The sequence below is a fragment of the Solanum stenotomum genome, chromosome 8 (assembly GCF_019186545.1).
Source record: "Solanum stenotomum isolate F172 chromosome 8, ASM1918654v1, whole genome shotgun sequence".
Taxonomy (NCBI): Eukaryota; Viridiplantae; Streptophyta; class Magnoliopsida; order Solanales; family Solanaceae; genus Solanum; species Solanum stenotomum.
In genome coordinates this window covers 3,196,406-3,208,635 of record NC_064289.1, presented here as the reverse complement: position 1 = coordinate 3,208,635, position 12,230 = coordinate 3,196,406, and the positions used below count along the sequence as shown (strand labels likewise).

General features: G+C 33.1%; 2 protein-coding genes and 1 pseudogene across 2 annotated transcripts; all 3 read right to left on the bottom strand.

The window, feature by feature from the left end:
* Positions 1-1,000: 1,000 nt before the first annotated feature.
* LOC125872378 (uncharacterized) lies at positions 1,001-1,851 on the bottom strand. The gene is made up of 4 exons (XM_049553090.1): positions 1,766-1,851; positions 1,427-1,535; positions 1,301-1,356; positions 1,001-1,220 (listed from the first exon to the last, which is right to left on the bottom strand). Exons 1-4 carry the CDS (start codon positions 1,849-1,851, stop codon positions 1,001-1,003), a joined length of 471 nt encoding a protein of 156 aa, XP_049409047.1.
* A 1,489-nt stretch (positions 1,852-3,340) lies between these two features.
* On the bottom strand, positions 3,341-4,951 carry LOC125872377 (uncharacterized; annotated as a pseudogene).
* A 916-nt stretch (positions 4,952-5,867) lies between these two features.
* On the bottom strand, positions 5,868-6,891 carry LOC125873301 (protein yippee-like At3g11230). Its single transcript, XM_049554210.1, has 5 exons — positions 6,805-6,891; positions 6,627-6,655; positions 6,432-6,540; positions 6,280-6,335; positions 5,868-6,189 (listed from the first exon to the last, which is right to left on the bottom strand). Exons 1-5 carry the CDS (start codon positions 6,889-6,891, stop codon positions 5,868-5,870), a joined length of 603 nt encoding a protein of 200 aa, XP_049410167.1.
* Between the last annotated feature and the right edge of the window lie 5,339 nt (positions 6,892-12,230).

The window sequence follows — 12,230 nt, the reverse complement described above, 5'->3', positions numbered from 1 at the left end:
ACAAATATTTTTACTCAAATTCAAATATAAACCCATTAAATTTATCAAAAATGATATTCGAAAATTTAAAAGAATTAATTTTTGAGCTATGAATTTCTTTTTACCATCGATGTATAAATGAATAACCGCCGGTAAAATTTTCTTTCTTCTTCACTCTTAGTATGAAAATATATCTTTTTTAAAAAAGGTAATCTTCAAATTATTTGAAAAGAAATTAGATTTTGTGATTTGAGAAAGAATGTGTTTTGGGAAGAAGATGAAGATGAAAGGGAGTTGGGTAGGGGTGGGGCTTTGTAGAATAGGTTGACATTTTCATTTTTTATTTTTTAAAAAAATTAGATATAAAATGTGTTTGAAATAATTTTAAACAATTTTTTTTTATAATTTTGGGGGCCCAGTACCACATGTTATGTTTTAATTAGCCGTTTTGATTATCAAAAAATGCCTGATAGGAACAATTTTTGAGAGTCCGGAACCAAAAGGGCAACAAAATTTTTCGAAAATTCCAAAAGGAAAACTCAATTAATTATGAAACCAAAATGGCAACAATTTGTAACGGGTACGCAACTTTTAGCCTTGTAAGGCTCAGCCACCAATGAGCCTTACAAGACGCAAGGCTGACAACTTTTTTTTAAAAAAAAATAAATTGTGTTTTATTTTCTTGTTTGTTAATTAGTTATTCTTTTTTCCAGTTTATTTTCTTGGGTTAAAAACTTGGACATTGTTATCTAATTGAGATATCCTGTGACACTACTTCCACATAATTTAAGTATCTCAATTAAAATACTATTTCTTGGAATAAATATAAAAAAAAAAATTAGACAAATATTGTTGGACAACTATTTTACTAAAATGCTTGATAGATTCTAACTAAATATTAGTAATCCATGAGTAGTAACTATTAACCAGTCGATTATTTGATAAGAAATTTAAAATAAACTAAGCAGAATATCGTCTATCAATGTCTGCATTTTCATCATTAGTTGGTCTACATCTTTGTTCAGTTCATTGGAGCGCCTCCGTCTTGATCATTACTGCCTCCATCTTGATTAGCATTTTTCTCATTAGCGCCCACTTCTTGTTCATTAGCGTCTCCATCATTTTTCTCATTAACGCCTAAATCTTGACCAGCTGCGTCTCCATCTTGATCTGCATTTCTCTCAATTTGTTCCTCGATTGAACGAAGTAACGGTATATGATTAGAAAAAGTAAGCTTGTCCCTGCCACAAAATACTCATTTGTATTAACCATATTATTATAAGTCGTCATATACACTCTCAATTTGTAATTAGAAACTTACAATTTCATACAGAATCTTCCTTCTCTAACATACGTGTGCTGTCCGGGGACTCCAATCTGGAGAAATAAAGAAATTCAGTATTTTTGTTTTCAAAAACAACAAATATTGTTGTTATTAGTATCTTACAATTTTCCATCCGATCATCTTTCTACATTGGCAACAGTAAGCTTTGGCTACGGTAGTTCCAATTTCTGGTTGATGAAAACTCGCGTTGTCTGGTACATGAACATTAAACCTGCATATATATATAAATGAGCCTTAGCAGAGTAGTTCTAAGTGTATACATATCTCAAGTTACGTTGCTCATACTTACACCCTATCAAAGAGCCCTAGTTCTCCTAATCGAGACTGCAAAATGTACAACACAAGAAAATGAGCATAATTGCTCAGAATTCATGAAACAAAATATTGAAATCAGTACCAATTTCATGAAATAATTTTTCCAAATTATATTCGAATTGTTACCATCGGAAAATAATCGTTGAAGCATGCAACTTGCGTTCTGCACCCATAAGTATGACAGTGGATGCTATCATTTGAAGGGATCGCATCAGTGTTGAATTCAAGTGAATAGTATCTATTCATTGTTGAATGAATAAGCGTAAACTCAAAATTAAAAATGCAAGAATGAATTTTATGGATATATATATATATACACATTTATCTACGTTATAGCCCTATTTTCTAGTTTAATAAGTCAGTAATATAGCTATATTTTAGGATCCGGATTTGGCTCCCTGTAGAGATTGAAATTTTGTTGGACTCTGAAGGACATGTTCAATTCTAATTGGGACTTTACAATATGTGTTTAATTTTCAACTCAAAATTAAAAATGCACAAGAATGAATTTTATGGAAGTATAGATATATATACATTTTCTAGTTTAATAAGTCAGTAGTATAGCTATATTTTAGGATCCGGATTTGGCTGTAGAGATTGAGATTTTGTTGGACTTCAATTTTAATTGGGACTCTACAATATGTGTTCAATTTCAAGTAGGATTCCTGGAGGCTAAACCTAAAAAAAATAGAACTGCCCCGTCATAACACGCCTCGCCCCACATAAATCTGTCCCACATATACCCGTCCTGCTTAATTATTCTCATTTGTCTAAATCATGTAATTAGAACTTGCCTCAAATTTCAATATCTCAGTTCATTTTTCCCCTATGCATGCAGTTGTTAATGTAGTTATATATATATATTAAAAGGGAAGCTCGTAACTTCAAAATTAAATTACAATTATAACCCTATACTACTATAATATAATATGATTAAGCAATAAAAATGTAATTAAATAATCATATTTTATTTACTAAAAGGCAGGATTAGAAGTCTAGCAATTGCATTTTAAATAATTGAAGGAGTTAGAATTTGGTATATATATATATATAATCTTGCTTCATTCCACAAATTCTCACAAAGAGTCGCATTGATACATTAAATTCATTTAATTGATTTCATAGCTGTAGCATATTCATCTAACATGGACTTTCGGACTTGTTTTACTCATTTCATTTCTTTTAATTAAGTTTTTGATCTCCTATTTACTTCTTCAGTTATGGCATTGTTAATTCTTCTAGTTATTCTTAATTATTATTTCCATCTTTCATCTTCATTCCTTAATATTGCATCAGTTAGTTTAAACTGGAAGGCTTTCAAATTGCCAAAACAACATGGGATATCTGAAAGGCTACAGATTTGTTTTAGGATAACTCTACTACACATTCGTGCAAACAGGACTACAGGATTTGTATAATAATCCCTCTTGACAAAAGGAATCGTACAGAATTCAGAAGGTTACATATTTGCAATTATATTAAACAGAAAGCAGAAATCTAAATTAGTATAAGATGACCACTGGCATTCACACTCCTCTGTGGTTTATTCAACCTGAAGTAATACAATCTCAAAACATAAATGGAAAAAAGAATATCACACAATTATGAACTATAGCATTTTGTATAAGCAGAATATCAGAATGAGTAGGCTATCAATGTCTGCATTTTCACTAATATTATCTATTCCATCAGCCACTTGATCTATGTCTTCATTCGTTTAGTTGGCGCGCCTACATCTTGATCATGATTCTGTTCATTACCGCCTCCATGTTGATCAGCATTTTGCTCATTAGCTCCTACAGCTTGATCAGCACTTTGCTCATTAGGGTCTTCAACTTGATTCTGTTCATTACCGACTGCATGTTGATCAGCATTTTGCTCATTAGCTCCTACAACTTGATCAACATTTTGCTCATTAGGGTCTTCATCTTGATTCTGTTCATTACCGACTGCATGTTGATCAGCATTTTGCTCATTAGCTCCTACAACTTGATCAACATTTTGCTCATTAAGGTCTTCAACTTGATTCTGTTCATTACCGACTGCATGTTGATCAGCATTTTGCTCATTAGCTCCTACAACTTGATCAACATTTTGCTCATTAAGGTCTTCATCTTGATTCTGTTCATTACCGACTCCATGTTGATCAGCATTTCGCTCATTAGCTCCTACATGTTGATCAGCATTTTGCTCATTAGCACCTCCATCTTGATTAGCTTTTTGACTGAGGACATGCATCAAGTAACTAGAAATAGCGCCATCATATTCTTCATCTGAGTCTCCATCTTGATCAACATTTTGCTCATTAGCGCCTAAACCTTGATCAGCTGTGTCCCCATCTTGATCAGTAGAGTCTCCATCTTGATCAACATTTTGTTCATTAGCGCCTAAACCTTCATCAGCTGTGTCTCCATCTTGATCAGTAGAGTCTCCATCTTGATCATCATTTTGCCCATTAGCGCCTAAATCTTGATCATCATTTTGGTCATTAGGGCCTAAATCTGGATCATTAGAGTCTCCATCTCCATCAGTTGTGTCTGCATCTTGATCTGCATTTTCCTCATTAGCCCGGAAATTTTGTTCCTGGATTGAAAGAATCATCGGTACACAATTCGAAAAACTAAGCTTGTCCCTGCAACAAAATACTCCTTTGTATTAACCCTTATAAGTCTAACCACTTATGTATGAGATTTGCAATTTTGTAATTAGAAACTTACAATCTCATGCAGAATCTCCCTTGTGTAATATACTCGGACGGTTGGGTGACTGCAATCTGGAGACATACAAATTCAGTATTTATTTTTTTTAAAAGCAACAAAATCTTTAATATTAGTATCTTACAATTTTCCACCCGATCATCTTATCACATTGGCTACAGTAAGTGTTGGCTACGGTAGTTCCAAGATGATTACTCACGTTGTCTGGTACATCAACATTAATCCTGCATATATAAATTAGCTTTAGACAGCAGAAAAAAGTGTATACATATCTCAAGTTGCTGATACTTAAACCGAATTAAAGAGCCCTATTCCTCTTGATCGAGACTACAAAATGTACAAGACAAGAAAATGAGTTGCTGAAATATAACAGAGTAGTGCTGAAACACAAATATCTGTTTCCAAAATATTGAAATCAGTAACAATTTCATGAAATAATTTTTCCTAAACGAAGAAATTATATTCGAATCGTTACCATCGGAATATAATCGTTGAAGGATGCAACTTGCATTCTGCACCCAAAAGTAAGACAATGGATGGTATCATTAGGAGGGATCGCATCAGGGTTGTGTTCAAGTGAATAGTATCTACTCATTGTTGAATGAAGAAGCAGCAACTCAGACACGAAAAATGCAGAAGAATGAATTTTATGGAAATGCACAAGAGAGAATGTTGATTTATAGAAAAGTGCTTCTTGATTCTTGAATTTACCGTTAATTCTCAATCCATTTTCCCTCCAAAACTATTAAAGTCATACTTATATTTTATTTTAATTTGCAAATTGTAATTAGAAACTTACAATATCATAAGCAAATTCTGTCTCATCACAAATTGTTGAATCAAGAACCAAATCCTAATAGACATGATTCACCTAATAAAGAATACAGAACAAAGTGTAAGAGAAATATAAAAGCTGGAAAGATCAATCGAAAGAAAAGACAAACTACTCACCAAAGAGGAGAATTGCTCAAAACTGAAATTATATTAATTCTTGATTCTAGTTGAGAAGAGCTCTGTTTTGAAATGGCTTCTTCAGCTCTGTTTCAAATCGCTCTGAAAATTTTCTAACCTTAGTAGGGATAAATTCATGTAATAAATTTTGAAATGGCTTCATCATTCTAATTAATTATTTTTTTAAAATATTAATTCACAAAATTATTTATTAATTAATTAATTCACAGATTATTAATTAATTAATTCTTGAAATTAATTTTAAATTTGCGGAATGTTTACGGGAAGGACATACATGTAAAAAGTTCAGTGTCAATTGGTTATTCCAACCTGAAGTAATAATATGTAGTGCAATCTCAAAGCAGAAACGGAAAACAGAATATTACAAAATTATGAATTATAGCATTTTGTATAAGCAGAATATCAGGATGAGTAGCCTATCAATGTCTGCATTTTCATTAATATTATCTATTCCATCAGCCAGTTGATCTTATCTTCCTCCGTTTCATTGGCCGGCCTCCATCTTGATCATTAGGACCCTGTTCATTACCGCCTCCATCTTAATCATCATTTTGCTCATTAGCGCCTAAATTGTGTTCATTAGGAGCCTGTTGATTATCCCTTCCATCTGGATCATGATTCTGTTCATCACCGCCTCCATCTTGATCATCATTTTGCTCATTATCGCCTAAATCTTGTCCATTAGGAACCTCTTGATCACCGCCTCTATCTTGATCAGCATTTTGCTCATTAGCGCCTAAATCTTGTTCATGAGGAACCTGTTGATCACCGTCTCCATCTTGATATTCTTGTTCAATAGGAACCTGTTGATTACCGCCTACATCTTGATCAACATTTTTCTCTTCAAAACTAAGCATGTCACTGCCACAATATACTCATTTGTATCAACCCTTACAAGTCATACCGCTTATGTGTACACTCTCAATTTGCAAATTGTAATTAGAAACTTACTATCTCAAACGGAATGTTCCTTCCTTAACATACAATCTCTGTTGGATGACTTCAATCTAGAGAAATAAAAACTTCAGTATTCAGGAAAAAAAAAAGGCAACAAAATCTTCATGTTCATGAAAACAAATTGCTCTTTGATATTAGTATCTTACAAATTTCCACCCGAGCATCCTTCCACATTGGACACAGTAAGTATTGGCTAGGGTATTTGCATCTTGTTGGTGATGATTATTCACGTCGTCTGATACTTCAACATTAAACCTGCATAAATAAAGGTTTGTAACATACATATGTCAAGTTGCTGAAATGATATGTAATATCAAATTGCATGAAATCATGAGACTTACACCCTATCAAAGATCCCTACTGACGACATCTGCAAAATGTACATAATAAGTTGATTATGTGCTTTGTCAAGAAATATAACAGAGTACTGAATTTAAGCATTGAATCTAAAATATTGAAATCAGTAAAAAATTCATCAAAATGGTTAGGTGTACAATTCAGAAAAGAATAATTCCATACAGTAACAAAGACATCCTCGATGAATGCAACTCGAGTTCTGCACCCACCACAATAGATGGAATCACAATCATCTGGGATTTCCTCCATTCTTCCACTACAAAATTGAGTTGAAGAAAAATATTGATGTAGAATAAAAAGGGAATGACAAGAGAATGCTGATATATATAGAAAGGCCAATTCTTGATTCTTGAATTTACCGTTAATTCAGAAAGGAGTATTACCAAAGAAACGAGGGAAATTTGAACCCAATTAAACAATTTATTTTATTTTTCCCAAGATTCTTCAATTTACCCTCCGATTGATACATTTTTAAATTTCTGATACTAGTTTATTTACATTTTAACTTAAGCATATACATATATAATGCACTGACTTAAATACTGTTGCATTTCGTTTTCTTTTTCTTTTCCTTTCCTAGCGAGAAATTCAGTTGTGTTTCAGTTTAGCTTGAAGAAAGAGCAAGTGTATTTCAAGATGAAAAATGACCTGCCCATTTATTAGCTCAGCCCATCAAAAATTGAGTTAATATGTAGCTCTATTTATTAGTGAATTCTGGTTGGCATATCTCATTAAAGAATAACAATATCGTTTTACATCGTGATGAAGGAACAAACAGAGAACAGAATTAAAAGATAAACTAAGCAGCATATAGAGAATGGAAGTATCCGAGCTCAAACATGTAAAATGTTCAGCGTCAATTGCTTTTCTTCAACGTGAAGTAATATTAGTATGTACTGTAACCCCAAAACCAAAAAAGAGAACAGAATATCACACAGTTCTGCAACATTAGTAGGCTATGGATGTATGCATTTTATCAATAGTTGATTCAAGTGTTGCATTTAGATCAATATTCCGCATTCCCTCAGCGATATCTACATCTTGATTAGGAACTTGTTCATTTAGATCAGTATTTTGTCCATCACCGCCTCCATCTTGATTAGCATTTTGCAAATTTGTAATTAGAAACTTACAATCTCATAAAGTAAGCTTGTGCCTGCCACAGTATACTCATTTGTATTAGCCCTTACTAGTCACACCACATATTGTTAGGGCCAAAATAAGCAGGTGTAACGCGGAAGCTAGCAAAGCAAACCTTGAAAGAGCATGAGTAAGAAGACAAACGAGAAATATACCAAAAGAGACAGATTTAACGTGGTTCGGTCAATCGACCTACGTCCACAAAAGGAGATGAACAATCCACTATATAAACATGAGAGTACAAAATATAGAGAGAAACAACCTCATCCAATTCACTCGGAATACATGGGAGGTTCACACAAGTGATAACATATCAAGCTTGTGACCCACAAATTCTCCCCCTAACCTAAACTCTCAAAGCCCTTAAGACTACATTGTGAATGTTGATTAAGTTAGAAGGAACAAGCCTATATTTATAGAGTCCTAAAACCTTTCCTACACGAAAAGGGCTAGTCAAAATATTAAAACTTTTTCCTAAAAAGAAAACTTATTTATGGTAAGAAATCAGGGCAAATAACCCCAACAAATCTCCCCCTTGGCCTGAATTTCTGACAAAATAAATTTGTCCACCTTCTTCATATAATCTTTAGGATCTTGCATCTCTTCTCCATAATCTCTTCCATCAAATCTACGTCTCGATACAGAGAACCTCTCTGAAACAGTTTCTCCAACAAAATCTTCATTACTGTCAAAAAGGTTGCAACTAGAACTACACCCACCAAGATGAATACCCATCTCTAACATGGTTCAATCATTGAACCATGGCTTCATGTTGGGACCGCGCGTACCACCACCCTAACTCCACATTAGTATGATATTGTCCGCTTTGGGTCAAGCCCTCACGGATTTGTTTTTGGGCACATCCCAAAAGGCCTCATACTAATGGAGTTGGGTGAGCACTTATATATTGGTACATTTCTTCTGGGTAAGAAATCAGGGCAAATAACCCAAACACATATGTATACAGTCTCAATTTGCAAATTTGTAATTAGAAACTTACAATCTCATAAAGAATCTTCCTGCTCTAATAATCATGGACGGTTCAGGGACTGCTATCTGGAGAAATCATTAATTCAGTATTTAATAAAAAAAGGAGCAACAAAATCATCTTAGCTTGTTCATAAAAATCAAATGCTCTCAAATATGTAAGTATCTTACAAATTTCCACCCGAGCAGCGTTCCACATCGGACACAACTAGGGTATTTACATCTTGTTGGAGATGATCATTCATGTCGTCTGATACATCAACATTAAACCTTCATATATACAAAAGTTTATAACATATATATATGCCTCAGATCGCAGAAAAAAGTGTAGGCAAATAACAAAATCCCAAGTAGCTGAAATAATCTGTAATATCCAATTTTCAAAATAACATTAAATAAAGAAACTTACACTCTATTAAAGATCCCTCCTGGTCCCACCTGTAAAGTGTAAAAGGCAAGAAAATGAGCATAATAAGTTGGATCTATAATTAGTCAAGAAATATAAGTAACATTTATGCTTAATTAATCACAATAGATAGCTGAGAAATTAAGGGATTGAATCTTACATACTGTCTTTATGAAATGAGCAGCAATTTCATCAAAAGAACAATTCAGAAGAAATTAACTCAAGATTGTCCTGAATTTGGAGTATCGAAGAAAATGTACATAGTTCACAAACAAATTACAAGAAATGATGCAGAGAATCCTTACGAGTTGAACGTAATCCGAGACAAGTGCAACTCGAATTCTGCAACCTACGCAGTGGATGCGATCATGAAAAGGGATAAGGTAGGATTCAGGAAAAGTGGGTCTTGTCATTGTATCAACTTTGTTGAATCAAGATAGATGCATTGCTCAAAATATGAAATGTAACAGAGTTGTGATCAATGAGAATCCAATAAAATGAAAAATGGGAGGGAATTTATAACAGAGGAGAAATGCAAAAGACTGAATTTAATGGGACCGAAAAGTCACTCCTTGATTCTTGAATCCAACTTCTCTGTTTATTCTAAATTGAGAAAGGAGGGAAATTTGAACAAATTTTCCACCTTTTTTACCCTCCAACACTATTTTCTTTCTTTTTAATTTTTGACACGAGTCATATAACATATTCACATTTTATTTTGCATTCTTACACATGTGTGAATTTCGATAGTAAAAATAAACAAAATTATGTATATCGGGTATATACATCAAACAATAGATTTGTGACATACTATTTGACTATGATTAATTAATGGATATGATTATTACATCAACATAAATGACCAATCTTTTCACAATGAACATGAATTTTTTATTTATAAAAGTTGAAATTGAAATCCCAAAAAATACGTTTTGGAGAATTTAGAATTTAATTACATATTCAAGTTTTAATTTGAAATCACGACTACATATCAAATATCCAAAAACAAGCTTGATGAATTACTGTTAGATATAGCTAAGTAAATTTCACATGAGAGATGAACAGGTGAAAGTAACTCATGTAGTACGAATTCACGCTAAACAGGATTTGTAGCCAATCCTCTCAATCAGCAATTTTGTATCAACAGATTAAAAACAAACAAACAGAACCTGAGATATCAAACATGTAAAATGTGCAGTGTCAATTGGTTTATTCCAACCTGAAGTAATACAATATGTAGTGTAATCTCAAAACAGAATATCACACACTAAAGAATTATAGCATTTTGTATAAGCAGAATATCAGAATGAGTAGACTATCAATGTCTGCATTTTCATCTATTCCATCAGCCAGTTGATCTTATCTTCCTTCGTTTAATTGGCGGGCCTCCATCTTGATCATTAGGACCTTGTTCATTAGTGCCTCCATCTTGATCAGCATTTTGCTCATTAGCGCCCACATCTTAATCAACATTTTGCTCATTAGCTCCCACATCTTGTTCATGTTTCAGTTCATTACCGCCTCCACCTTGATAAGCATTTTTGTTGATGAAATGTGTCAAGAAATTACGAACATTGAACCGAATAACCCCCACATCTTCTTCATGATTCAGTTCATTACCGCCTCCACCTTGATCAACATTTTGCTCATTAACGCCTACTTCATGTTCATTAGTGTCCCCATCTTGATCAACATTTTCCTCATTCGTGTCTCCATCTTGATCAACATTTTCCTCATAAGTGTGTAAATCTTGTACCTTCTTTATACGAAGCAACGGTACATCATTCCATAAACAAAGCTTTTTCCTGCCACAAAATAGTCATACTTCATATAACGTGTACAGACAGTCTCAATTCATAAATTTGTAATTAGAAACTTACAATATCATTAGGAATTTTCCTTCCCTAATAAGACTGTTCTGCGGGGTTACTTCAATCTGGAAAAATTTTAAAAATCAGTATTTTTTTTAAAAAAAAGCAACAAAATCTTCTTGTTCATGAAAACAGATTGCTTCGTATCTTACATATTTCCACCCGAGTGTCACTCCACATTGGACACAGTTAGCCTTGGCTACGGCAGTTCCTAATAGTCGTTGATGATTTTTCACGTTGTCTCGTACAACAACATTAAACCTGCATATATACATATATATGCGTTAAACTGCAGAAAAAAGTGTATGCATTTCTCAAGTTTCTGAAATCATGATGAGACTTCCACCCTATGAAAGAGCCCTTTTGGCCACTGCAAAATGAACAAGAAAATGAGCATAATAAGTTCAAGAACAGAGTACTGAGAATTAAGCAGCATTGAATCTATAATCGTGGGTGCGTGCCACTTGATTTCCGCACCTACGACAGTGAATGGTATGATAAAGACGGATAACATCCTGGAGTTGCACTGAATAGCATTTCATAATTGTTGAATGAAGAAGCACTGCTCAAAAAGAAAAATAATGCAGAAGAATGAATTTGATGGAAATGACAAGAGAGAATGTTGATATATATATATATATATATATATATATATATATAGAAAAGTCATTTCTTGATTCTTGAATTTACCGTTAATTCTCAATCCATTTTCCCTCCAAAACTATTAAAGTCATATTTATATTTTAAAATTGTACAGAGGATAATGCCAATAATGTTTCCTTTTCCCCTCTTTCATTTGTATCCTAATAATGTTATTTTTGTGTGAATTTCGACGGTAAAAATAAATAAATTATTTGTATCCAGTGTTTGCATCAAATGACGTATTATTTAATTATGATTAATTAACATATGTTTGTTGCACTAAATCAAGACGAAATCTTAGAGCAATGAATTTGAACCATGGAAAGAGTCACGTCTAACTCTTGTATTAAGATAGAATGTCTAAATCACATTCTTTATAGTGCGGTCTATCCATTGGCCCTGCTAATGTAACATATTGATTTCTGCTCCAGACTACTTCTTTTTTAATATTACATAGAATCACTTAACCAAAATATATTAGGCCGACTTGATGTAAGCACATGATACAACTAAGACAAATAAAATCAGTACCTTAGGTCACC

Coding starts and splice junctions, on each gene's coding strand:
- LOC125872378 (XM_049553090.1), bottom strand. CDS start 1,851: ATGCGATCCCTTCAAATGATAGCATCCACTGTCATACTTATGGGTGCA. Junction 1,536..1,765: donor TCAACGATTATTTTCCGATG/GTAACAATTCGA, acceptor ATATATATGCAG/GTTTAATGTTCATGTACCAG. Junction 1,357..1,426: donor AGATGATCGGATGGAAAATT/GTAAGATACTAA, acceptor TTATTTCTCCAG/ATTGGAGTCCCCGGACAGCA.
- LOC125873301 (XM_049554210.1), bottom strand. CDS start 6,891: ATGGAGGAAATCCCAGATGATTGTGATTCCATCTATTGTGGTGGGTGC. Junction 6,336..6,431: donor GGATGCTCGGGTGGAAATTT/GTAAGATACTAA, acceptor TTATTTCTCTAG/ATTGAAGTCATCCAACAGAG. Junction 6,190..6,279: donor GGAACATTCCGTTTGAGATA/GTAAGTTTCTAA, acceptor ATATTGTGGCAG/TGACATGCTTAGTTTTGAAG.